Genomic DNA, 24,938 nt, shown 5'->3' on the forward strand with positions numbered 1-24,938 from the left:
TGTGGCAATATCACACTATGTGAGAAGCACAGCTTGAGAGGGCCTCTTGCATCCTTCTGGCTCTGGCCTTTTGTGGGTGCCGTTTCTGCTATCGGCCAAGACTCTGGGTACAGCAGCGTAAGGCTCTTGGCTCACTGTCCTCAGGAGGCCCCTGCATCACAGCCCCTCACCATAGAAGATGCCTGTTAGACATAGGTTCTCGCTGCTAGCACACAAACTGAAAACGACCACAAAAGATGGCCCCTCAGTCTCTCTGGTCCCTTTCAGGTGGTCTGACGTGCTGGGTCCAATCAAGGTAATTTGGCCACTGTGGCAAAGTGGTTGAGTTTATTACATTTAGAAATCATCCTTTTATCTGTTCACTCATTTGTGGTCAAGCATCAGCTTCATGAGGACAAGGACGTGGTCTGTTTTGCTCATTGCTGTAGCCTAGTGCCTAGAATAGTGCCAGACACACAGTAGCATCTCAATAAATATTTATTGAACTAGTGAATAAATATTTCTAGTTGCAGGTATTTTATTTACTGTAGATTTTACATACCACAGAATGTTTCTCATTTCAAATACAACATTGAGCATTTTTGTAAATGTGCCTGTGCTTTAGGGGAACTTTTGGTAATTGTTGTGAACCTTGAAACAATTTTGCATCTTTTTTGCTTTTGTTCACTTCCGGTTTGTTTGTTTTGTTTTGTTTTGTTTTTTCCTTCTAATTATACCTCCTCTGCTTACTAAATTTCCCTCTGGCTTTAAGTGGATTGGTTTCCTCTTTTGGTCATTCCTGTGCGATGTGGGGTAATTTTACCACATTGGGGTCATTAAAAAAATTATATCTGCCTTCTAAGTTATTTTACCTTTTAAATTCATTTTCAGTCTCTGATATCCACTTTACCTACTTAAATATTTTTCACTATTTTCAATTTAAACATTTTCCTGCGTTGAAGCAATTCGGATACAGCTTTCTACCTGCAGAAAAAGTTGTCCAATGGGATTGAAATCCTGACAATTTTTAATTGGTTTGTCCCAAAAAGAGAAGTCAGATTTCAAATTTTATTTTAAAATTAAAATATGAAAGACAAGTAGGGAGGGCATGGGAGAAGGGTTCCTCAAGACCCACATATTAGGCATTATTTTACCTTTCACTTTTAAGTACACCAGTATCTGGGCTAGAAAGGAGCTTTCATGTTCCATTTTGAATGTTGAACACGAGTTCATTTTGGCGCCAAAGGTAGCAGGATGTGGGGCCCTGGGCAGGCTGTTTAATCTCTCCAATCCTCAGATTCCTCATCTTTAAAATGAGCTCAGTAATAGTTACCCTCCTTCTAGATCAGTTACAAAGAATCAATGAGACAATGCAGCCAGGACCAGGCCACTTTCAGGGTCTGGCCCACCGTGAGAGCACTGGAGCACGCTGGCTCACACTCCCTCAAAGAGCTAGATCCTTAGTTTGACTAACTGGTGTTTGAAAACATGGAATAAACACAATTTTTTAAATTACATAAGTCATGTCCATCATCTGATGAATGGACAACCAAAGTGTGGTATAGCCATACAATAGAATATTATTTAGCCATAAGAAGGAATGAAGTACCAACATACATGATAGAACGTGAACCTTGAAAACAGTATGCTAAATGAAAGGAGCCAGATGCAAGAGACCACATATTGTATGACTCCATTCACATGAAATGTCCAGAACAGGGAAACCTATAGATTGGTGGTTGCCCAGGGCTGGTGGGGAGCAGGGACAGAGGAATAGGAAGTGATAGCTAAAGCATACAGGGTTTCTTTTTAGGCTGATGAATATGTTCTAAAATTGACCGTGGTGATGGTTGTGCATAGCTGTGAAAATACTAAAAACCACTGAATTGTACACTTTAAATCGGTGAACTATAATCTCAATAAAGATGTTAAACTTTTTAATGTTTTTTACTTTTAAAAATACTACTTTATTTATACTCATGTACGAAAAATATGGTCGTACTATCATGTTTACATACATTACCAATATTGGAAACAGAGTTCGATAATGAATCACATCTACATTTTACAAAGGACATGCAAACATTAAAACACTGGTTATATAAAGCAGAGTAGGTGGGAAAACAATTAACTATCATTTTCATTTTCATTAAAGAGCAGCACCCTCCGAGAAGAATCGAATCAATCAGTAATATTCATCTATACTGCAAAATAATATATACATAGGAAAGTTAGGGATTGTACTGATTTTATTACTTTTACTAAGCCATTTTATCTTCCTCATACTTACTGCAAAGAAATAAAACAATATGAAAAAGACATGTTCAATATTGTTCACAATTAAGAATCCGCTTCATGCTGCAGGTCTGGGTATATTGTACTATAAGGAACACTGCATGGCTCAAGCAGATCAAAGTACCATTTTGATTCGGACCCTCCGAACAGAACCTCATGCAGTTTTGGTGACTAGACTAACTCCACGGGAGCTTTGATAGACTGAACCATTTCTGTGGTATTCCCGGATCTCAGTAAATAAGACAAGACCCTATATGAAAAAAGGTAACAATCAACCTCCTCATAAATTATATCTATAGGCTCTTTCTTTAGTGTAAGGTAGAAAAAGGGGCCCTTTCTTGTATCCATGAACACATGGATACAAGTATTGCTATGGTCTAAAGATTACTGGATTGCTATTGTGTCCATTATAACGAAGATAAGGTAGACATCAAAACCCCTGTCAGATTAAGAAACTTCCACAACTTGACTCGATTCTTCAAATAATGGAGCAAGTTCCTTTTCTAGGTTGACAATTAGTCCTGTATTGGCATTTGCTCCTGGCTCTAAAACTCACCACCAAAGGTAAAAGATTGAATCGAACCACCTCGTAGATATTATAGTAACAGATGATACTATTATTTTTTGAAAGTCTAGGTTTGCTCCCTTGATCTATTGCACAGGGAAAAGTATATAAGAAACCAGGTCTCGAAGTATGTTCTGGAGCATTATCATCGGCCACTTTAATAACAGGCACTCTACTCTGACACAACACTAGCATGGAGCCCTGCCACACCTGGAAATTTTTTCTACAGGCATCGATTTACGTCATCTGCCATGATGAACCCTTTCTCTCTCAAGTTCAATATCCACGCCTCAGCCCACTCCACCTCTCCAGCCCCCAAGATCTAAGGCAGAAGTAAAGGAGAAGGGGTGTCCTCTCCTCTTCCAGCTCACCACCTGCACCACCCATGGGCCGAGGCCTGAACACCGGGCAAAGTGGCACCAGTTATCTGGTTTTCTGGGCTGCCTGGTTCTCTAGTCAGCAGGATTCTGGGCTGCCTGCTATCACTTCAGAGACAGCTTCAAAGGCAGGTTCCTTCGAAAGCCACCATCACGTGATTTGTGACCTCTCCTAAAATTTTTTAAATTTGCGTAGGTCAATTATGGAAAAACTAGAAAATACAGAAGAGTGAACAGAAAAAAAATTTTAAATCACTTCAATCTCCCCACCAAGAGAAAACCACTGACAACATTGGGCGACCATTTCCCTATGCTTAGACACACCTATATAGTATTTTACGAAAGTGGAATTAATTATGCTGTACAAATTGCACCGAAGCTGGCATTTGTGTTTTCTCTAACGTTTCAGCCCATACATCTTTGTACTTGACAGATCTGCTTTAACATCTTCTCCCAGGGCCAGGCTTTGCTGAGGTTATTCTGGGCACAAGCACGGGCTTGGGCTTCCAGCCTCCTAACTTCCCAGGGAACTGGAAGCAGGTATGACCAACCCACCCCCAGTGCCTCCCACCCCGCCTGGCCTGGGCGCCACGGGTGACAGGCAGGAAATTTATGAGCAGCTGGAGTTGGCTGCTATTTGCTGAGGGCAGGAACATGGCGTGAATCAGGGACCACACTGTGTCTGGGCTGGGAGGGCCCTCAGAGGGCCCCGGCATCTGAGAGTTGCAAAGTTACAGCCAGAGCCCCTTGTGAGCCAGGAGAATCCGCCTGGGGACCATGAATCAGGAGAAAAATTCATTTACTCAACGGAAGATTTATTGAGTTCCTACTGGGTGCCAGTTCAGCGACAAGTCCTGGGGTTACAGTCCCTGTCCTAGGGCCACTTACGGTCTGACCCCAGGGCAAAGCTGAAAACCACTGCTGCTGGTAAATGCTGTTGGTCCCGCCCATGCTGTTCTTCTCCTCAGGCTGCTGACCAGCAGACTGATTGAGCTGGCCGAGGGTCCCGGCTGTGGTGTGCAGACAGCTGCCTATGCTGTCAGAGGCCGCCCTGTCCCACAGGCCCCAGCAACCCAAGTTGGGGCCTGGGTGGGTCCAGCAGGCCAAACCCCTCATTTACTGAGGTCAGTGGGTATGTTCGAACCTCAGAGTCAGTCAACAACATACAGAATTCTCCCGCCAGTGAGAAACAACCACCCCATCAGACAGCGTCGGGATGAGAGCAGGTAGCCCTGCAGACCTCTCATGTAACAAGATGCTAGGGCGGAGCTGGGTCTCAGGTACCCTGTCCCACGCGTCCACAGCCCACACTGTGCTAGAGCCGTACTTGGAGCTACTCCCACCCACTGGAACGTAAGCTCCAGAGGGGTGTGGTTTTGCTGGCTGTGTCCCTACTGTCTCCTCTGTCCAGGACAATGAGGGCCAGCTCCAGTCCAGACTCTTATCCCCACCACCCCTCCCCACTTCCCGGCTGCCACCTCCACTGCAGGCTGGGGAAGCGTGTTTCTGCTCTGAACCCCCGGAGCACTCCACACCCACTCCTTCTCCATCTCTCTGTGCCATGAATTATTGTTGGCGCGATCGCCATCATCCCCTGCTCACCCCACGTCTCCACCAGAGCTCCTGAGGAAAGGAGCATGTCATCCTCTGCACCCCTGTCTTCCCAGGCCTGGGAATAGTAGCAAGTGACTCAGTGCTCAGAGCTACCACTACTGGGGCAGCCTCGGGCCAGACACCATGCTGTACTCCTTTGCGTCTGTTGTCTCACAGGTTGGGGAGGGCAGGGGGGCGGGGCAGTTGCTGCTTCCATTTTGCAGATGGGGAAATGGGGGGCTGAGCAGTTCCTCACCTTCCCTAAGTCGCACTGCTAGGACAAAGCAGAGCGAGGCAGACCCCCTAATCCCTAGAGTTCAGCTTCTTCACTGGTAAAAGGACTGGCGAATCTCCAAACCATCCACCCAGCTGCCACCTCCCTTGGCTCTAAGAAAACCTCGGCCTTCATCCCTTGGAGCCTAAGGCAAGGTGACTGGCCATGGGGGAGTCCTGGCACCTCCAGAGCCAGGGCCAGAGCTCGTAAGGAGCCCACTAGGCCTATAAGGGATGGCCAGGGAGACTTAAGGCCACCGCTGTGCTGACGCCTTCTTGGGCTTCAGGCCACTCTCTCTGGCTGCCAATTTCTCTGTTTCTCCATGCTCTGCCTGTATGTCTCTGTGCCAACTCTCTCTTGGCCTCTCCTGTGTTTATCTCTCCACGTCCATCAGCTTATCTGTCTTTCTTGGCCCCCACTCCATTCACAGTACAGGGCACTGTGAGGGTCTAGCTGGCCTGGGTGAGGCCTGAGGCCCAGCTGCTGCAGCTTCCCATCTGTTTCCCATCCTGTGATGTTGCCCAGCCAATTCCACTTGACCACATGCTGCTTGTCCAGACCCAGAAGCTCAAGGAGCCCATGACCTTGCCCCATAGCCAGAAGAGGCACCCAGGCTGAAGGAGAGCAGACAGCTGGGCAGATAGGGGGCCCCGCCAGGTGAAGAAGGCCATCTCCTTCACAGCTTCTCAGAAGTCTCCGACTCACGACCCTCCCATACTACACACATGGTGTCGAGGGATCCCCACTAGGCCTGCCTCCTCAGGGCTGGGAACCGCTCGCCATCACTCTTCTGCATCTTTCAGTAGTCCTCCCCTCCCCAATCCGTACCACAAAGTGGCAGCAGGAGTGATGGGGTACCTTCCAGACAAGCCAATCCAAGCCAAAGTGCTGGCCGGCCAGCCTTTGTACAGACCACAGTATGTCTCCAGGGGACCCCCAGGAAGGAGTCTAGCCCTGGACATTGCAGGAACAGCCTGGGTAACAATGGGATAGCTGGGAGAGGCCGTAAGGCCCCTGGGCAGACCAAATGATCAAATGATTTCTGCCAAAACAGAGTGAAAACACAGTTTTAAGATGAGAAAAACACCTCCCCGAGCCCTTCCCATCATCCCTAAGCCCTTCATAGCTAGATTCTGGAGCCACCCGGGAATTCAGGCAGGGGTGGGACATCTCTGATCAGGGCTCTTTACCCATTACCACCTGGCCATTAGTGACACCTCCAGCTGCACAGGGGAGACGCCAAGACTGGGAAGGGAAAAATCTCTTTCACCTATACTAATGCATACACACACATTCAAGTGCACACATATGCACTTCCCATGCACACATGCACATGTACATGCACACCCACTGACAGGCCATTCAGCACAGTGGTTAAATGTGCCAGCTAGGGCATCAGACAGCCTCTGTTTGAATCCTGACTTCCCTATTCTACCAGCAGTGTGACTCTGAGCAAGTTACTTACCCTCTTTGTGCCTAGAACATGGTAATCATGGTGATCTACTGCATGAGGTGGTAGACAGGATTAAAGAACACAATGGCTGCAAAGCCAAGCACTCAACATTAGGCAGCCACGTCAGAGCACACACACGTATGTCTGTGTATGCACGTGTGTATCTTCCCCCATCTGCCCATCAGCTTTTCGAGGCAGGAACTGTGTCTCCACTTCAGATTGCCAGGGCCCACTCAGTGCTGGGCAAAGAGGAGCTGCCCACTAGCTATCATGGAAGGCAACTAAAGATCCCTTCCTTCCTGTGCCTCCATTCTTCCAGTCATTCGGCAAATATTTTCTGAGTGTTTAGACCAAGCCAGGCTCCACTTGAAGCACTGGGGATCCTGTAGTGAGCAAAACAGAGGAGGAGCCCTGCCCTGACTGACATCCTAGGAGGAGCAGCCCCTGTGCAGCAGCAGCATTCCCTAGAGAAAGGAAGCCTCTTGCTTTCTGTGCCAAAAAGCTTGGGCAGGTCCCTTCCCAATAACTGATGCACTTCCCTGCATTCTCAGCCAGACGTTACTGGATGTACTTTAGCTTCCTCTTGACCACTCAAGGTCAAGCCCAGAAACGTTAGTGTACATAAGACTCCCCAGGTCCTGGAGGCTTCTGGGGCCTCTTGCCCCAACACTCAATGGCCCCAAGCCTCTTGGCTCTTCTCAGCCTCTGGCGTTGTTCCCTTTGTTGTTTCTTCCCACATGATTAGGCACTGGCTGTGATTCTGGGTGCTGTCACTGCACCTGCTCCAGGAGCTGGCCTCCTGCTTCAATAGGTGGTTTCTGTTCAGCTGCTCTGACCTGAGACACCAGGGGGGTCAAGCTTGTAAGAACTGTGCACAGACTGCGAGTAGTGGGCTCCAAAGATCTGGACCTGGCTCTCATATGAGCTTTCATGCATGGCCTCTGTCACTTAGCTCTTGTTCCAAAGGGTGGGACCTTTGTCTGTTTTGTTCTCTGAAGGGCCCCACACCTAGAACAATGCCTGACACATGGTAAACACTCAAAACTATTTATTCTTAAATAAATGTGCAGGGCCATCATGCTTTCTTCATCTTTTTCTGCTCATGTAACTAAAGAGAATGAACAAGTGAAGAATCACTGTGTGTATGTGTGGAGGGGTTGTTTGCAAATGCAGGCTGCCCACCTACATCCTGCGTGGTGGTGGGGACAGGGTGGCAGGTGCGCACCATTGCTACGGAGGGAGTGGGGTGATTCTCGGCAATGCCGTGTAGCTGTTCTACAGGTTCTGGGTGGACTCATGGGGCTGTCCTGCGGGCCCAGCTGTCTGGCTCTGCCATGCCTGTAACCAAGGGATCATCTCTGAGGGCTCCTGGCCCCTGGGGGAGAAGAGCCAGTTGTGAAATCCTTGGAGACCTTCAGTTGTCTCCCAGTGTTTGCCCCATTCCCACCCGGACAGGAACTCGGCCCACCACATGGGAGGCCCTCCATCTGATCCTGACAGATGGTGCTTACGCCCGCACACTTGTGCAGGTGTGTACACGTGCACGCGCGCGCACACACACACACACACACACACACAGAGCAGATAGCGGAGGGACAGACCTGGTGTCCTCTGCCTGGCAATGGAATCAAGTCCTCAGTGGGCAGCCCAGTCTGGTATCCACTCTCTAAGTAACTAGGTGGAGAGGGGACGCGTGGGTCCCTCTGCCCACCTTCCTGATGGGCTAGCAGTGTCTTCCAGTACCCCTCTGACTGTCAGCACTTTCTGCTGACAAGCCTTTTCATGGCCACTGTTTCCTTGAACTCTCCTCACCCACAGAAATTTCTATCCATGTTTTATGAGGAAAGTGGAGCTTGGAAGAAGTCAAATGCCTGAGGTTACAAAACTCATGAGTGGCTGGGCTGGGACTCAGACCATTGTCTGCCAGCCCCAGGCTCTATACTGCCAGACACACCCACGGCTCACACCTTCTCCTCTCGGGGGGAGCAGAGGACTGTGATGGTCTGGGTTCGGAAGCACTTATTCCATAGGGCTGGAAGAGCGTGCCTTGGTCCCGCCTGGCTGCACCAGCTGTATGATCCTGGGTGAGTTTACTCTCCGGGTCCCAACCTCCTCATCTAGGCCCCGTGGCTAGTAATGTGGCCCTCCAGAGGCTGCTGCAGGAGTCAAAAGAATAACAAGCATGAGAGGGCTTTGCAGGAGTATCAGGTCACCAGTGGCCTAACCTGGTCACCTAGGTTCTCTGAACTTCCATCAACTGAAAATAGGGCTAATGGGGCTATTGGCACTCACTCTGCAGGGCTGCGGTGAGAAGTGGGCAAACTCGTGGAAATGGGGTTCTGCCATGTGGTTAAGGTTATGATACCAGTTAGCCCTCCTGGGAAGAAAACCACCTTGTCACAAATCATCCAAGCACGAGCCATGTGACCGTTCACCCTGCTGCCCTCCCCACTGAGAGAACTTCATGTCTTTCTCAGTTTCAGGAGAGAAGCACCCCTTCTTTCAGGGAAGGTAGGGGATGTCTGGGCAGGACTGACTGAACTGGTGAAGAGAAATGTTCTTGGAGGTAAGGCCCCGGCCCTGCCATTGGATGCAGTGTGAGGATGGAGTGCTCAGTGCTATGGCAGCCACTGTGCAGCCATGAGATGAGGACCAAAAGAAGCCTGGAGCCTCAACATCACTGGAGCCTTGGAGACCAGGAAGCTCCTGCTCCGCTTCAACCTTCTGAACTATGAGAAACAGGGGCCTCTGTTAGTTTAAACTGCTGCTTGAGGGTTTTCTGTAATCTAAAATGCAAAGCTTTCCTCACTGACTCGAGGGAACGAGAGTACAAACTCCCCCAAACAGGGGCCTGTGGGGAGCCCAGGCCTTTCTCTGGTGTGTCCCGAAGCCCCTAGTCCATTCTTCCCTAGAGTCTTTGCCTTCAGCACAGACATATTCAGCCCCACATTGTGGATTTTACTTGAAAGAACTGCGTGTAATTATTTGGGGGCCTACTGTGTGACAGGAGCTGGGACACAAAGATGAAAAACCTCACAATCTAGCTCGAGAGGCAGGCACCAAATAAACATTGTGTAACTAACTAGTGTATTGGGTCTATTGCATAATATATCATGTAACATATCACCTATAAATATAACGTAATGACATAAAATGAACTCTAATATAGCATATAATAGAGTATCGCATAATAGAACATCTTATATCATTACTTCATAGTATATTATGCGCTCCTGACTCAGACTACACACACCCCTGTGGTGAGGGCAGTGAAGTGGCCATGCCAGGGGGCCCTGAGAGGAGGCTGGAGTAGGGGTCAGGGAGTGCTTCCAGGAGAAGCTGAGCCTTCCAGAATGAGCAGGAGTTAGCCAGACAGAAGGGGAGAAGGGCACGCCAGGCAGAAGGGGCAGCATGAGCACAGAGGCCATAAATAGCCCGTTTGGGCGAGGAGTTCCGTGTTGCTGGAGTATAAATTGGGACACAGGGAGTGACCGGCAGGAGCTAGGTCACTTGAGGGGGAGGGTCAGGTGTTTTTTAAGAAAGTCTGGCCTCTACCCTTGGCCTGTGGGGAGACCCTGTGGGTCCTGAGCAGAGAATTGAGGTGGTCAGAGCTGGCTCTTAGCAGAGCTGCTGGGAGGAGCTCAGGTGGGGACAGACAGAGCAGGGGAGCAGCTGGACACTGGGCCAGGCCAGAGTGCAGAAACTTTAAGAAGGGAATGGTTCCTACTTTGCCTTCTAGAAATATTTGTACTAGGAGCTCAGGCAAGGCAAGGATTTGTATTTCCCCTAGAGCCAGCTTTCTGGTCTGCTAGGGCAGGTAGAAAGGGACGACCTGCTCAAGGACAGTGGGGAACCAGGGCTTGCTGGTGCCCCTCTGTTCCAGGCCTCCCACTGCGCTGGGGGCAGGGGATTAAGGCTGGCCGGTGGGCAGACCTCGTCACCTCTATCTTCCTGCCTCCCCGCTTTTCCTCTGGAAGCAATTTCTGGTCACTGGGCAAACTCCACATCATCACCAGGGCCCTGGGCTGGTGGCCACTCCTCCTTCCCCAGATCTTCCTTACCTTCAGCCCCATGAAGACCAACTTCTCAGACAGGAGACGTGGGAGGAAAGATGGAGTTTGCAAAACAATTTCACATCCTTTTTTTGCCACGGACCCCTGAATAGATCTGGGAGGCAGACAGGGCATCTCCCAGATAATACGCTTGAACAGGGCCACCCAGTCACACAGAGCTGAGCCTCAGCGTCTAGACCCAGACATCCACCCAGCGAGGCCACAGTGGGGAGGGTGGATTTCGTCAGCCCATGTTAAGCCCTTCAGATGGTGAGATTAATGGCCCTGAAACTGTGATAAACATGAGTATTTGGTCCTGCCGGAGTTGCCGTCTCTCCAACTGAAACTGGGAGGAGAGGGGAGAGGACGGCAAGAGGGATGAAGTATGGAGGCCTAAGTGGGGTGCAGATGAAATGCACAAATACCCTGTAAAACCAAGAATCCTCACTCGTGAAGAGCTGGCCACCCACAGCAGCGTGGATGACAGGCTTTTTCCACTGCTGGGGTAAGGGGCTGCTGAGGGCAGTGGCGGGGGAGAGGAAGGCAGGCGGTAGAAAAGGCGTACAGGGAACGAAGAAAGTAAAGGGGAAAACCCCAGTCTCCTATCCGTGACCTGTGCCTCCCCCCACATCACATCACCACCATCTGACACTTGGAAGGCATCTCTCCCGCCACAGGCCTGACTCCCAGCTCCTACTCGGGGGTCCAGGGGGTTGTGAAGAACTTGCCCTCTCCTTTCCTCTCCAGTGCTGGCCTCCCAGCTGCCAGCCCTGCCTCAGCACCCCATGGGCCTCCAACAGGCCACCCAGTGACCACTCCCAGGAGGTGCCCAGATTCCAGGCAGACATCTCCCATAAGTTTCTGGTGGTAGCGGTGGCTAGTTCTTTAAAAAGGCTTCATGTCATGCTGTAATCAGCTGGGGGGCCCAGTCCCTGGGGTGTGTATTAATGCCGCTCTTCTCCGAAAGTGTCCTGCGTTGCTCTCTGATGAGCTGATGGGGGTCACCATGCCACCTCCGGCCTACACCCTCCCTCTGCATGGACATTGTTCATACAGTTATGCTCGGTTTACGGCTTTCTGCTGAACACACTGCTGGGCCTGGGCCCTGCCCACCCCATGCCCTCTCAGGCACCTCTTTCTCGCCTGTCCCCTCCATCCAAGGTTTTATGAAAACAGTTGCTTCCAATTGTCCCCAGTTTTAACAGCTTTGAGAAGAAAAAGTTCAGCAGCACCCAGAGGAACTAATTAGGTAGCCTTTGGGCACCTTAGAGGAGGAAGAAAAGTCACAACTGGTGTTAAGAAGAGGAAGAAACAACATTAAAAGAAAACAAGGGGGAACAAAATAAAAACCAGAGATAAAAAGTCAAGAGAAAACAGCGGCGCCTGAGAAACAAGAATTCCAGCCGCCAACTTTTACGGCGTCCAGCCCTGTTATTCATAAGCGAATTTCCTCTCTCACAAAGGACCTTTTGCACGGTTTTCCCTGCTGCCTCCAAACCAGCTGCTCGCGCTGTTGTATCCTGAGTGATGATGAGGCTCTGAAAGGGTTTTTTGGGAACAGATGGCCAGGGGAGAGCTGGGGAATGTGCCAGCAGAGGGCTGGGCGGGCTGCCAAGGCCTGCGGTGACTGAGTGCTTGGGCTTCCAGCTCGCGTGCTTTCCCTGCCCTCTGCCCTCCGTGGCGCCAGCAGGCCTTCCCAGCGAGAGCTCGGAACATCTGGAGTCTGGGGCTGCCAGGAGGGGGGGGCCACAGCGGCGGCGGGCGGGGGACCCTCTGTTCCAGCGGAGCTCCCAGGGACTCACCACCAGGCCCGCCTCGGAGAACAGCTAATCAAAACCACAGTGTCCGAATGGGAACCAGGCGCACTCCCAGCTGCAGCCAGAGGCCGCCAGGCGACTTAACCCGGTGTCAGGCCTCGCTGGCGGCACATTGCTGGGGGTGCTCAGGGCTGATGACACCCCCTAGCCCACCCCACCCCAAACCACCCCCAGCGCCACCACCAGCAGGCTATTGGCTTCCCGCGGTTTAATGAAACCTCCACGTGCGTGCGGCAGCCTGGCTGCTTACATAAGAGCGGTTGCTCTGGGCAAGGCCCCGCACCTAGCTTTTGCTGGAGGCCTCTAGGCACAGGCCACCCTGCTGGGTGGGCAGCGTGTGAGCTTCAGGGCCTGGCAGGCTTCAGAAGTTGAAGAGCTAGGAGTTTGAAACCAAAGAGACATAGGCTTGAAACAGCTCCACCACTTCTATCCTGTGGCTTTGAGCAAGTGCCTCTCCTGGCCTCAGTTTCCTCTCTGTGCTATGCGGGAAGGGGTTAGTGTAATGTATGTAAGGTGCCTTGCAACAATGGGCACTCACCACGTGGTCAGTGAGATTGCTGGTGGTAATCTGTTTATTAACATATTACTGTGTACAATCAATGCTATATATGTTTGTTGGTATCAGTCCATGAACTTTAGAGGCCCAGGGATTTCTGGGTTGGCTGCATGCTCGGTCCTATTAAGGGTGCAGGAGTAGGGGTTTGCCCTGAGTGCTGGAGAGGGAAGAGTCTCCCACTCAGAACTATTTGCCCTACCCTGCATTTTGGCTGGTCAGCCATTCAGCCCTCCTCCACCCCCACTCGCCACCCCCCTCCTGGCGAGACTGCTCTTTTCTGAGATGTTCCTTCCTGATGTTCCATATGAAGTTGTTACTCTGCAGCTGTAAATTCATGAGATTTCCCTTCTGGTACTCACTGAGAAAATGCCAGTCCTTTCTCATAGGAGACCTTGATTAATCCTTCCAGCAAGGTGGCAAGGACGGTATGTAGGCTCTCACTTTAGGGATGAGTGAACTGGGGATCAGAGAAGTTAGGTAACACACCCAAGGTCACATAGGTAGGAAGTGCCCATTCCAGGATTCAAATGCAGGGCTCCAGCCACAATGCTCTATATTTCACCTACTTCGTGGTCCTGCCAAGAGTCTCCTTATTGCATTTTTAGGTACCTTAAAGTTAAATGACAGCACCACAGGGAACTGAAAAGAACTGTAGTGTTCTCTCAACTTAACCCCCACCTACATAGACATTCTTTCTCCAGGGGCCAGGACCAAGGGCCACAGAGCCTCTGCAGGGGTTTCCAGGGGGACATCTTGGCTCCAAGGGGGGTGTTTCTGAAGTCTCTGCATTCCCAAGGGTTAACTCTTAGAGCATTAGGGGGCCTCCCAAGTCTTCATGACTTTCTGAGCATGAGTGGTTGGTTATACTTGTTCGCTATGCCCAGGACCCCAAGTTTTCATTCATACACAGTATGTTGGGGAGAAGAGTGAAATGTGAGTGCATGTCAGGAGGGGAGCAATTTGAAAAAGGAGAGAGGAGGAGGTGGGGTGAAAAGAATGAGAGAAAGGAAAGCAGCACCCCCAGCCTGTACCCCGCCTCAGGACCACCTGGGAAACATCAGTGGGCCGCGTTCAGCTGAGGGAGGGGGTGTGGCTCTGAGCTCACCTGTGAGGCTCCCCAGCCAATGATCCCTCCAGCCCAGGCCCTGCCAGACTTATGGACTATTGGTGTCAAATGTGAGAGGAGAAACGGCAGCTGAGAGAGCACTCCATGTTAGAACAAACAGCTGGCGACAAACGTCTATGTAATTGGAATGCCAGAAAAAATAAATTGCATCCATTTTTATGACTAGAAGGAAATTTGATGGTGGTTTCCCACCCACCTCCCTTTTTTCCCAGCATAGATGGACTCTGTGGGCTTTGAAAGCAAATGGTATTTAACTCAATAACTTGGCCAGAGGATTTTGAAGCAGAACCTCCTCTCACCCAGCGCACTTCCATGGAGGTTGGGGGCGGGGGGGGGGGCAGGACAGGAAGTGGCAGAAGCCCCACCACACCTCTTACTGGATGGGTAACCCTCGGCAGTTCCTCAGGCCCTCCGCCTTACCTTCATTATTTGTGCAGTGGGATAACACTAGCACCTACCTTGCAGGGTTGGCGGGAAGTCAATGAGGTCATATGCCAGCGCACTCAGCACCATGTCCCGCATGTTATCCAGGCTCTGAGAATGTCAGGTGTTATTAGTATTCTCAGGGCACACTGCACTGGGGTCTCAACAGTCTCTGTGAGCGACATTCGGATCTATGTGGCATGCCCGTGATGAGCAGAGGGGAAGTGAGAGTAACACATTTAGTCACACAGAAAAACAGGCTCAGGCAACCTCAGCTCAGACACTGGAAAGGGCCTTAGAAATCACTTCCAGGGACGACTCACCTTACAAAAGGAGAGACTGGAGGGGCCTCAGCGAGGGTGGCTGTGTACATGACAGGTGGGGACAGAGCCAGGGCAGTGGGCACTCTGGAGGTGCAGGAGACCCTTTATACTGGAGAAGCAGCGGGGGGGGAGGGGGGGGCGGGCATGAATCTAGCTACAGCAGTGTGCCTCGCACACTCAGAGTCTCCACAGTCCACAGAAAGAGCAAGTGCCCCTGGGACCTATCCAAGGCCTGGGCTCAGCTACCAGAGAGTAAGGGGCCCCTCGGAACAGTCTCAGCTCCCATTGACTCCCCCCAGCCCAAAACCAATATGTCACCTCAGCTTGTCCCCATCACAAAGCTACAGAAGTCAGCACTCAAGATGTTGTTCCACAGAGGAGTCAGGCCACCCTTGGACTCAGAACTCAGCAGGGAAAGGGGAAGACACAGGTTGGGAGGGAGCTACACCGGCCGTCATGCCTCCTCTGGCTCCAGATCACCCACGGCGTAAGAAACCGCTGGCCTTGCAGAGCCAGCCTTCCCAGACTGTGCCAGCAGGCTAGTCACATGACCCTGGGATCCCTAATGGCTGCCCAAGCCTCTCCCCAAGCCCTTAAGTCAATGAATGTACCAGGATCCCTCTTATCTCTCCTCACTCCCAACCCTGGGCTTGAGAGCAACTTGAGGCAAGGAACTTACTGGCCATTTATCATCAGGGCTTAAACTTTGCCATCAGTGTTAGTAGCTGTTGTTGTTGTTGTTGTTGTTGTCAATGCTCAATGGCTCAAAATTGCTGGAAGGGGGTGGACTAGATTGTGGGAAATTGGTCCTTTCCTATTCTGTAGGTCTGGCAAGGCCCACCCAGCCCAGGTGTAGAACAGTTCTACTGCTTGTCCTCCTCCCCCTCCCCCGCCCTCCTCCTCAGCTCCCAGGAGTTGCTGTTTTAAAAACAGGAGCTGTGGAAATGTGGCCCAGAGCCAGCTGCTTAATGTGCATTATCTCTGGCTGCAGCCGGAGTCAGAACTGAGCTCTCCAGAGCCCTTCCACTCCTCCCGCCGGTCTCTCTGCTGAGCGGCCTCCAACACTGGCCTCTGCATGACAGGGGCTTCCAAACAGGGCTCTGAACCCTCGAAGTCACATCCTGAGAGGCCCAGAGATGGAAGACTCACCAGTCAAGGAAGGCAGGTCCCCCATCCCGGGAGGAAGGGTCTGAGATGGGCAAAAGGATCGTGCCTGGGGTCTCAGGGATGTGCCACGTTCACTTTAAATCCCATTCTTAACATAGGTCTGGAGGGACAGGGCAACTCATCGGAGCTGCAAGGGATCTCAGAGGACCTGGGTGCAATCTCCCAAGGAGGCACTCTGAAAAAGGATTTTCCAGACTGTCGGGGCACAATAGCTGTGAGGGAGCTGTCCTTAAGTGGAACAGCTCACATCATCATCAATCCCATCGGTGATCATCACCATCCCAGCTGCCATTTATTGAGGACTTTCTTTGAGCTGATCACTTACAATGGCCCATTTTCTAGTCTCTCCCTTCCTTTACTTTTTATCTCCCTCATTAGAATGTAAGCCTGGCACAGTCTCATCCCCAAACCCTCAGGCTGATCTCAGTGGCTACAGGGGAAGGTTAATGGGGGCTTGATCTGATCCCCAAACTCACACCCCTCTGTCTATAGGGACTACAGAGGATCAAGCCTGCCCTGCCACAGACATCCCATCACAGTGCCCGGGTGTTCAGTGTAGAATTCCCCAGTGTGTAACTTACTGTAGGTGCTCAATAAACACTGATTGAATAAATGAATGAATGAACGAATCTCTAAAAATAGCATCCCCCTTGGTTCTGGTTAACGAAACAGAGGCCTAGCCCAGCCACCCACTCAGGTCCACTGGGCAAGTCACTGGAGACCATCCCTGAGGACACCCTAGAACTCAGCCACCTGCGTGATGACAGAAATGCACGAAGGCACAGCAGCAAGAGTAGGGTGGTCCTGTGAGCCCCCAACCTGTCAGGGCAGAATGCTGGACCCATAGAAGCCTTCAGAGGTCTCAGCAGCTCCAAGACCCTGTCCTGTCCCTCCATCTAGGTCCTCTTGTCTTGGCCCAGGCCCAGCACTTGGGAGATGGCAACCCCAGGACAGCCTGCCTGGTGGGAGGGTGATGAGGATGCAAGCTGTCCAGTGCTCTTCTGAGGTGAGGCAAGATGTCCTCTTGGAGAGTCAGACTGGAAAGGACCCTAAAAATCACTGATCATGTTTCCACCATCCCCATTTATTAACAAGAAAACTGAAGCTCAAAGAGGTTATGAATGGGTCCAAGAAGACACAGCTGATAGGTAGCAAGCCAGGACTTTGAAGTCAGAGATGTTTGGTGCTCTTAACCACAATCTTCCACCTCAGTCTCCCAGTCTGGACAGTGGGGGGATTGGACCAGATGGCCTCTAAAGTGTCTCAGATTAGAGATGATTTCCGGGGCAGCCAAAAGTTTGTCTCCACGGGGCATCTTCACCCCACTCTTCCCTCTTTCTCATCACCCAGACATCAGCCTCCTCTGCAACCCAGGACACTGTCTGCTCCAATCAAGAAGCAGGGAAGGGAGGGGCTGCAGTGCCCCTGTCTGGCAGGTGAAGGGAGGACCTGGGGGGAGGGTTAACGAGGGGCAGAGATGGAGAAAAGGCGCCTGCCCACTCTGCCCATCCATACCTCCGCACAGCCTGAATGCCAGGGGAAGTTCACAGAGAGTTTACAAACCTCCTTTGTCACAGAGCACTGCATGGAGCCATCAATCACGCCCGTAATTTACCCGTGTCACTTTCCAGTGGAAAGCCGCCCTGTGAGCAGCCAGTGGCGCTTCCTCTCTCACCCACTTGATGAAGATTTCATCTAACTGGTCCACGTTAATCACTCCCAGGAATGCGAGGCAGCAGCTGGCTGTGAGGATGCACCACAGCCCTCCCTGGTGTAGGCAGGAGAACCCATGGAGGGCCTCCCTGGCTCAGGGCCCAGGGGCCCCAGAGAAACCTGGAGAACCCCGAGAGGGTCTGTTGGGAAGAAGGAGTGGTGAACTTCAGGGATGGAGGAGGGGCAGGCCAGGAAGGAAGGAACCAATGGTAGGTGACAGTCATCCAGCTCCCCACACACCCCATCCCCATGCCCAGAGGAGCTGACCACCCTCCTCCTGGATATAGACTGGGTCCCACCCTCTGTCCCTCTCCCTTAGCCCGTGGGAAGAGAGATCCAGAGGGTTGCCATCGGCACCACCTGGCACCGGCCCCCAACTGGAAATGCTGGAAGCACAGGCCATCTGGGAATCACAGTTATGCCCAACGCCTTTCCTCCTGCACATATTTCTCCAAATATGCCAGGCTTTGTACAGGCTGTTCCCTATGCCTAGGATGCTATTCCCTGCTTCACCTGCCTAGTGACCTTCACCTCTTGGTTGTCCGTCCCACTGGTCCCAATTCAAACACTACTTACACGAAGATGCCCTTTCAAACTCCCTTGGGCAAGAGAGGTAACCTGTCCCTTCTCTGCCTGGCCTTCCACAGCCCCTAGCACAGGCCTCCAGGACCTCCTCACCACACTGTCCTGCCCTTATCTGTTGATAAAGAGGGTCCTCTGACCATCCCGCAAGGTGCATGGGGACTGGGACCATACACTCGGGTTGGGGCTTGAATGCCTCTAGAATGAATGAATGAATGAATGAATGAATGAATGAATATGACCTGCCTTAACGCACGGACTGAGGTAACACACAAGCCAAGTCACATTCCCAAATCTCTCCTGGACTGTCACCTACTCAGGGGATCTCACCCTGATCCGATATCTCTCAAGGGCTGTATAAGAGCTTCAGAGATAAACTGTCCTCATTTCAGTGACAAGCAAACACGGGCCCAGAGGCCCTGGGTTACTGTCCAAGGTCCCTAGCAGCCCCATTACCAGGAGTAAGGCCATGTCCATACTCCCAGGGATGTGAAAAGCTCTGAAGCTGGGTGAGCCCAGCAAAGCTCCAAGAGGCTGATCTCACTGGCCCTCTGGAAGCCTGGGTAAGTGTGGGGCACCCCAAGTTCCTGTCCCCATCTCCCCTGTCGTCCCCAGAGGCTGCTGCCTGAGTGGTTGGCGCATACCTTGCGCTTCTTGGCACGTCCCTCGGCCTGCAGGGTGCGGGTGCAGCGCTGCACACACTCGGAGAAGCTGAGGTTGCTGCGGTCGGCGCTGTAGTCGAGGTCAGCCAGCCGCGCCAGGGACAGGATGTAGTTACAGGCAATCCTCAGGATGGCCAGTTTGGACAGCTTCTGCCCATATGAGTAACACGGCACCTGGGTAGGGGGAGGTGAGAAGGCATCAGGATGGGCTGCCAGGGTCTCTGTGCTGAGCACAACCCTGTGGGAAGCCCGGGCAGGCATAGGGCCACTCACAGTGACATCTGCACCACCTGAGAGGGGACCGCTAGGCATTGGAGATGGCCTATCTAAGCCATAGACCCGTATTTTATTCTCTGTTCTAAGCACCATCTGTATCCTCATACACATCTCAGCTCATCCACTCACAAATTCAGGGAGGTATCCACATTCCTGTTTTGTAGGGGAAGAAACTGAGGCTCAGCTGGGGTCCACAAGTCAGTCTGAATGAAGCACAGTATGTTCCCACCAGGACAGAGCTCTGTCCCCTGCCCTCCATGAGAAGAAGTCCATCTGAGAGAACAGACTTTTTCTTTCAGCTCTGATATTCCATTCATTCATTCATTCATTCAGTGACACTTGTTTTGCTAGGCACTTGAGGTTCCAATGATGCATAATAATGTGATTCCCGCCTTCAGAGAACTCATACTCAAGAGCGATGTTATGTCATCACAGAGTTAGGGACTCTGGGAACATACAAGAAGCAAAAGTGTCAGTGCTCAGATGGAAGAGTACATATTTTTGGTGGTTTTCTTTTTCTTTTCTCTTTTTCTTGACGGCCTCTGAACCTGAGATGCTGCTGGGTATAAAACAGGTGCATGATAAATATTTACAGCCCCAACCAGACTTGACATGTTTGTCAGTGATTCATCACTAACTAGACACTAATTGCTCGGGGATTTGTACTGGGTGAGAGACAGAGCCTCTAATTCTTTAACATTGTCCACCAATGTTTGTGCTGCATGAACAAAAAGCTATGAAGACTGCAGCAGAGTTATCTGTTGTAATGTGGAAAGGTCTTAGGTCCATCCGACAGGGGCTAACATACAGAGCCACTGCTGCCATGAGGCATCTTTCATCTAAATGGCTGAAATGCACTCGCCCACCAACCGAGGCTCCAGGTTTCCTCCTCCCTCTGGCTCTCTAGGATCTGTACACAGCATCCATCCCTGCCACCAATATCTGGTACTGATTAACCTTCATCCTACAGAGCGGGACCCCCATGGTGCATCCATTCGACAATTATTTAGTGAGCACCCCTATACTTCAGGCACTGTTCTAGGCCAATGGTTCTTTACCAGGGACGATTTTGTCCCTCAGGGGACAATTAGCAATGTCTGCAGACATTCTTTTTTTTTTTCAGCATTTTATTTTATTATTAGCTTCAATATATAGTACATTGGTTAGACATTTATATAGTGTATGAAATGATCCCCTGATTACCCTATCACCTGTCTGGCTCTCCACCTAGCCATTACATTACTGCCGACTGCATTCCCTATGCCATGCTCTCCATCCCCGTGACCATCTATCAACTACTAATTTATACTTAACTCTTCACCCCTTTCTCCCAGCCCTCAACCTCCCTCCCCTCTGGCCTTCATTCTTGATTGTCACTAGTGAGAGCAGGTGGGGAGGTGCTACTGGCCTGTGGCAGGTAGAGGCCAGGAATGCTGCTATACATCCTACCATGAGCAAGATCCTCCGATGCTCCACAACAGAGAACTACCCAGAACAAAATGTCAGCGGTGCTGAAGTTAAGAAACCCTATTCTAGGCCTTGGAGATAAAGCATGAACAAGATGGTCACCTAAGATGGGGGCCCTAAATGTAACATCCACTTTGATCTCACTTTAAGCTCACTTTGTCTGGGAGCTTTATCTGACTTTCCCACCCCAACCCTAAATCACAGGTTTAGGGGAATGGGGGGGTGGTGCCCTTGATATGCTCTAGAAGCACCCAATCTGTCCTTAACTCCTGATTATTGTGACTCATTTAATGGTCAGTCTCCCTGTAAGCTGTGGGAGAAGGCCCCTGTCTGCAAAGCCCAGCACAGGTCCTGCCCATAAGGGAACCTCAAGAGAGTTTGTTGAATGAGGGAATGAATGAAAAAAATGAATGATTTCCCTCCATATCCACCAGGTGACTCCAGAATGTTTGGAAGTGGATTCAAAAATCTTTCTTCATTCTGAAGATAAAGATTTAGCTATTTGGCCTAGAGCTTAAGTATACATACCTTTTGGTTCAACTCTGGGCTTCCTTGCTATGAGACTCTGGGCAAGCGACATAATCTTTCTGAGCTTTGGAGTCCTCATCATGTTGCTAACAGGACTGACCTCACAGTGCAGTAGGGATTAAATGAGATGACATATACACTGCCCAGAGTAAGGCCTGACACATGTCAGCAAATTTAGTTCAGTCAGTGTCATGCATCTCCAAAGAGAGGCTCCAGAGAGGGTGAGAAGCAGGAAATGTGGAGACAAGACACAGGCCTGCCGATCCTCCACCCACTGGGGGTCCTGAGAGACACCCACATCAGAAGCAAGGTTTGCTGTCACCTTTTAAAATGCTCCAGCAGCCAAGGAGTTGTCCTTTACCTGGCTAGAAAACCCAGGGAAGGGCAGGGAGGTGACAGAGAAACCGCCAAGTCCCATGCATTTCCCTTTCCCACCTCCCACTCCCAGCCTGGCTGCAGCTCCGAACCCATCCAAGAAAAGCCAGCAGAACAATGCACTTTGCCTGTTCCCAACTAGAGGCCAGAGAACCCTGCTTTATCAGCCTGAACAAATAAACAGGTCTGTGGGACAGAAAGGTCCCTGAGAGTTCTGGGACAGGGCACCCCAGGGAGAGAGTACCCCACTGGTAGAGGCCCTAGACATGGGCACACTGTTCCATTGCTTCTATCAAAGTCCAGGTGTAACAAGAAAAGCACCTGTTGAGCTTCGGTTTATATCTGGCACTAAGGTCGCTATTTACAAGTAGTTTTATCCCATTTAAAACTTTCCCCCAAAAAAGATTATTATCCCATCTGCAGATGAGAAAACAGAGAGGTGACATATTGGGCCCCAGCTAAGGTCACTCAGCTAAGACCTGGATGGAACCAAGAAGCTTGTTTGTCTGGTGCCCAAGGCACATGGCTATAGGGCTCTCTGGGCTCCCACTACCAGAGGTGGCCATATATAGGACACCAGGGGCAACTTTCAGTCAAACGACTCTTCCTCCTCCTCCTCCCCCTCCCCTGTGTGTGTAGAGGAGTGTGCTCCTCATCCCACCTGGCTAATTCCAGGTCGTCCTGGTGCCCAAGCTCCAAGATGCAGCACCTTGGCCCCAAGAGCCCAGCTTAGAGGCACTCTGGGCCTGGGCATCCACTGCAAAGTGATAATCCAGCAGCAAGTTCTAGTTCTAGGAGGCCAAGGTCAGGAGGAAAGAGCTGGTCTGAATCCTGGGCACTTACCAGCAGTGTGACTTTGGGCAAGTGCCTTTCATCCCTGAGCCTTGGTCTCCTCATCTGGAGAGCGGGGCTAACACGCCCTGTCCACCCTGCAGGACCGGGATCGGGCCACCCCTTGCTGTTTATTGTGGTCTACTAAGCCAGGCAGAAGGCTGAGTATTTTGGATATAATACCTACATTCATCTTTAAACAATCCCAAGAAGTAGAAAACATCACTTCTACTTCATGGAGCATTTGATGGTGGGGGTGTAAAAATTTCCTGTGACTCTCAGCTGGTGGAAGAATTTTTAGGTTTTGAACTCCCATCTTAGTTGGGTTCTTTCCAATTAGCCAGAAGCAACTGCTTGGGGTTTGGATGGGCGTCTACACCCTAAGGTGAGGAGGTGGGCAGGCCATCTTTCTTAGCTGCAGATGGAGAGTTCTGGACTGGTCCCATGGGACTCCAGCCTTTATGTATTACCTCTCTGAGCATCCACAGCAAGGTCCAATGTCCAGCCACCCCACTGCCTATAGAAGAGCCCATGCAGTCGTCTGCTCACCCTGGTCAGAGGACTCAGGTCAAAGAAGGCAGCAGGGTCACTTAGCTCTAACTCCTGAGGGACTATCCAACTTCCAGGAAAGAGAAGGAACCTGCCTCATATTCACCCCACAAAGATTTTTAGGCTTCAGAAGAGCAAGTTTGGGGATTTTTACAAGGTTTCAAATACCCCTCAGAACATTCCATCCCACCTACCCCAAGCTAGACGCTCTCCAGGTTCCAGGATGCAGGAAAGCGTGAATAGGGCACCAACACAGGAGTCTGAGGACCCAGCCCTACCCCTGGCCATCTACATTACCTTAGATCGGTGCATTACCTCAGGGGACTGCAGTTACCTTGCCAATTAAATGGGCATCAGAATACCTGCTACCTCAGAATGGGATGCATTTGTGGCAAATGCAGGAAGATGCTACAGAGAAACAAAGCCAAGAATCTACCAGCCAATGTAAGAGAGGCCTGGAAGCCCTCTGCCCACCGGCCTTGGTGCCAGCTCCTAGCCGCCCTTCAGACCCAGCCCAAGATGCCCTCCTGGAAGTCCACAGAGACCACAGAGCTCCATCACTGTCCACGAATCACAACTCAGTATTTAATTCCATTTGAAATTACTATTCTCTAATCTCCAGTGTCAGTGAGTACAGACTTCTTGAGACAAAGCCATTCTATGCAGAGCTGCTAAAGATCCTTGTCAAGTTCTATTTAAATAGATTTTTTTAAATCCCAGCTTTCTACACAGCAAGGAGACTAGACTAGACCTTGAGAACCTAGGTCTTAGTAATTAAGAGACATGACTCCAGGGCCAGACAGGTCTGGGTACAAATTCTGGTCACTTGATTAACCTCTCTGTAAGTATCTCATCTATAACAAGGGAAGGTAGCACGACAGATATGCGACCACAGGCCCAGTGCATTGAGGCTCCTAAGCTGTGGACATGAGGGAGCTAGATAGAAGGGTCTGAGACTGAGGGAGGTGTGGGGGTAGGGGTACCATCCCCACAGTCCCTCCTGGGCCATCCTGAGCTCCCTTGGTGAGGATTCCCTGGAAAACCCCAGGGGTAGCAGAGGAGGGGGCCTGACTGCCACCTCAGGCCTCTGCCTGCAAGGCTGCCATTCCTCCATCAAGGCTGAGGGACTTTGTGCTTTCATGGGAGAGAGGAAATCTGCACGCACACCAGATGCCCCAAGGATGAGCACAGTCTGTGAGCCAGAAGGTTCTGCCAGAAGCCCAAGGCCCACAGCTCTGGCCCCTCCCCTCATCCACCCAGTAAGGCCAGGCTTCCACTTCAACCCCCTCCCACCTGGCCCCAGAGCAGCCCTGCACATGGGCCAGGCCCAGCTGTGCACACATGGCCTTCACATGAGGTGGCGGGGAGGGCTCTATGCAGCTGGGCTGGTGGCATGTGCTTCAGCCTGACCATCTGCCCCACATACCCACCACCCTGGCCCCGCTGCCATGCACCCTCCCAGAATAGAGGGCCTGTTCCCTACCTGCGCCTCTGTGGCTAAGCAACCCCACTCCCCACGATCCCTTCCTGGTTGAGAGGATAGTGAGATGGACAAAACAGAAGTTGCCTGGCTGCCCTGTGCTAAGGGTGGACAGCTCTAGGACATTCAACAGGCTGAGGATCAGAGCTGCAAGAGCCTGGGCACTGGAGCAACTCACTAACATTGATTCAAAGCCAGGCTCTGCAATGACAGTGGCACACAGCTATGCAGGCTACGACTGCACAATGCCAAGGAGATACCAGCACACTGGAGTCTAGTGAATGGCACACCAAGGAGGTATGCGGTACAAAACCCACAAGGCTTCAATCACCTGACATAGCTCTGAACTTCAGTCTTACCATCTGTGAAATATTTTTTTGGTGCTGAAAGCAGCAGCCAGAGGGGTAGAAAGGGCCTGAACTGGCAGTCAAAGGTCCTAGGTGCCAGCCCTGCCCCGCTACTCACCAGCTGTGAT

At 51.2% G+C, this 24,938-nt stretch overlaps 1 protein-coding gene and 1 pseudogene across 5 annotated transcripts in view; both read right to left on the minus strand.

The window, feature by feature from the left end:
* Window positions 1-24,938, minus strand: part of ATOH8 (atonal bHLH transcription factor 8) — a 35,276-nt gene that overhangs the window by 7,573 nt on the left and 2,765 nt on the right. For 2 of the 5 annotated variants that reach the window (XM_011369808.2, XM_011369812.2), the window contains exon 2: window positions 18,940-19,131. In XM_011369808.2, the coding sequence (XP_011368110.1) occupies window positions 18,940-19,131 (192 nt within the window). Of the gene's footprint in view, window positions 1-14,545; window positions 17,854-18,939; window positions 19,132-24,938 lie in introns of those variants that run through there. The other 3 variants (XR_896440.2, XR_002782652.1, XM_023536401.1) reach the window with 3 other exon arrangements.
* On the minus strand, window positions 1,923-14,537 carry LOC111745479 (annotated as a pseudogene).

This window comes from Pteropus vampyrus, unplaced genomic scaffold, assembly GCF_000151845.1.
Source record: "Pteropus vampyrus isolate Shadow unplaced genomic scaffold, Pvam_2.0 Scaffold156, whole genome shotgun sequence".
Taxonomy (NCBI): Eukaryota; Metazoa; Chordata; class Mammalia; order Chiroptera; family Pteropodidae; genus Pteropus; species Pteropus vampyrus.